At 49.2% G+C, this 2,311-nt stretch overlaps 1 protein-coding gene across 1 annotated transcript; it reads left to right on the forward strand.

Moving 5' to 3' along the window:
* Window positions 1-326: 326 nt before the first annotated feature.
* Window positions 327-1,301, forward strand: LOC125520859 (proteasome subunit alpha type-4-1-like; the record flags this gene model as incomplete). Its single annotated transcript, XM_048685894.1, is given in 1 exon segment — window positions 327-1,301. A coding segment is annotated over 1 exon segment (839 nt), but the record flags the coding sequence as incomplete, so codon positions are not given.
* Window positions 1,302-2,311: the final 1,010 nt, after the last annotated feature.

The following is a 2,311-nucleotide window of genomic DNA, read 5'->3' on the forward strand; positions in this document are numbered from 1 at the left end:
ATGGCGGCGCGCCTTTGGCTCGCTGCTTTGTAGTCGTCGCTACATGATCTACGAGATGTAATTTTTTTATTTCTAATGTTTCTTGTACTGCCATGTCTCATATAATGAAGAAAGGAAGGATTCTGGCCAAAAGAATAGAAATAAACATTGATTATTTATTACACAAAATTAGCTCGGAATTTTGGAATTCGAGATGAATTTGCTTCCTGCAGATCTCCTTTTCGTTTCCACCCCTAAACTTACAACAAAACCCAAACCACAACCCTCCTCTTTACTTGCCTTACAAGTAGATCCCTCGTTAACCTTCCCCCCCGACTCTGCTTCCTCCTCACTTCCCCCAAATCCCCCACCCGAACCCTCGGAATCCCTCCCTCGCCGCCGCCGACCCTCCGCCGATCTCCCCGCCGCCGAGATGTCTCGCCGCTACGACAGCCGCACCACGATCTTCTCGCCGGAGGGCCGGCTGTACCAGGTGGAGTACGCGATGGAGGCGATCGGGAACGCCGGGTCGGCGCTCGGGATCCTGGCGGCCGACGGCGTCGTCCTCGTCGGCGAGAAGAAGGTCACCTCCAAGCTGCTCCAGTCCTCCCGATCCGCGGAGAAGATGTACAAGATCGACTCCCACCTCGCCTGCGCCGTCGCCGGGATCATGTCCGACGCCAACATCCTCATCAACACCGCCCGCCTCCACGCCCAGCGCTACGCGCTCTCCTACCAGGAGCCCATCCCCGTCGAGCAGCTCGTCCAGTCCCTCTGCGACACCAAGCAGGGCTACACCCAGTTCGGGGGCCTCCGCCCCTTCGGCGTCTCCTTCCTCTTCGCGGGGTGGGACAAGAACCACGGCTTCCAGCTCTACATGAGCGACCCCTCCGGCAACTACGGCGGCTGGAAGGCCGCCGCCGTCGGGGCCAACAGCCAGGCCGCCCAGTCCATGCTCAAGCAGGACTACAAGGATGGCATGACCCGCGAGGAGGCCGTCGCCCTCGCCCTCAAGGTCCTCAGCAAGACCATGGATTCCACTAGTTTGACTGCCGATAAGCTGGAGCTGGCCGAGGTCTTCGTGCAGCCCGGCACTGGGGAGGTGCAGTACCAGGTGTGCTCTCCTGACGCCATGGGGAAGCTGCTTGCCAAGGCTGGGCTCACGCAGCCCGCGCCTGAGGCCTGATGTGCTGGTTTGCTGTGGCTTGTGATGCCTACTACTCTTAGACCGCTTAATCAGTTATGCTTCTGTTGTTTTAAGCCAAACTATTTGACAATTATGCATTTTAATTTTATGTTGAACATGCTTGGTATTTTCTTTATCTGATGGATTGTCTTGTGCTAGGCGAAAATTGTGATCCTTGTGTCCCATGCTTGATTGTTATTGTGACCAGGGGATATGGAAGAATGCGCTTATAGAAAACTGCAGTGAAACCTATGTGTTTGACCATGTTCTCATCAAGTTTGTTTAGTGAACAATCCCAATTGTAAGGAGGTTCTGGTGCTTGGGGCCTGTGTTTATAAAGTTCAGCGCCTTCAATAGATTCAATACCTATGCACCATCTAGTTTGCCCCATGGAGAAGTTAGTAATTATGTATGATGATTGCATAAAACATCATATAATATTGTAGGTTGGAATCTTGGTGGTCAAATGTTTTCTTGTTGCTCTATGTCTAGGTTGTCATAGACAACAACAATGATCATGTTAGAGCAAGACAATGGAAATAGTAGAAGCATTGTATGCTACCAACTGTTTACAGCCTGTACTCTGTTCCTTGAAGAATTAGCTACTTACAATAAGACATAATCCTTGGGCGATTTTGATGACTTCTCCATGATGACAATATCTTGCCAATTTTTCTGGTAGCCCCCCATGGGCCCATTGCACGTTTATCCTGTATGTACCTTGCCTTGGATTTTCTGGATTGCTCTTGTGTACTGGTGTGCTGATTAGTTAGTTGTGTTCTGTTGAACAACATGGGAGCATAACATGCTGCTATGCAGTCTGTCAGTTCTAGATAAATTTCATACAAATATGGGTGCTGAATTCTGATCAGTTCCGCATTATTCAAGCATTTTAGGGGATTTGATGCAAGCAAGTAACACTAGATATAGTCTGATTTTGAAAATCTGTATGCACGTTATAGCGCTTGTATTCATCTGGTCAAAACGGTAATGAACTGTATTTCACTTGTTAAGGAACTCAATTCTGCGACCTGGGGCTTTTACAGTTAAAATCGATATTATTGCACTAGTGACTGAGTGCTTCTGCCAAGTTTTAGTTGAGTGCTTCATAAAATTCCTGCTCTTCTTGCCTGCTATTCCTAGTTT

The sequence above is a fragment of the Triticum urartu genome, chromosome 7, assembly GCF_003073215.2.
Source record: "Triticum urartu cultivar G1812 chromosome 7, Tu2.1, whole genome shotgun sequence".
Lineage (NCBI taxonomy): Eukaryota > Viridiplantae > Streptophyta > Magnoliopsida > Poales > Poaceae > Triticum > Triticum urartu.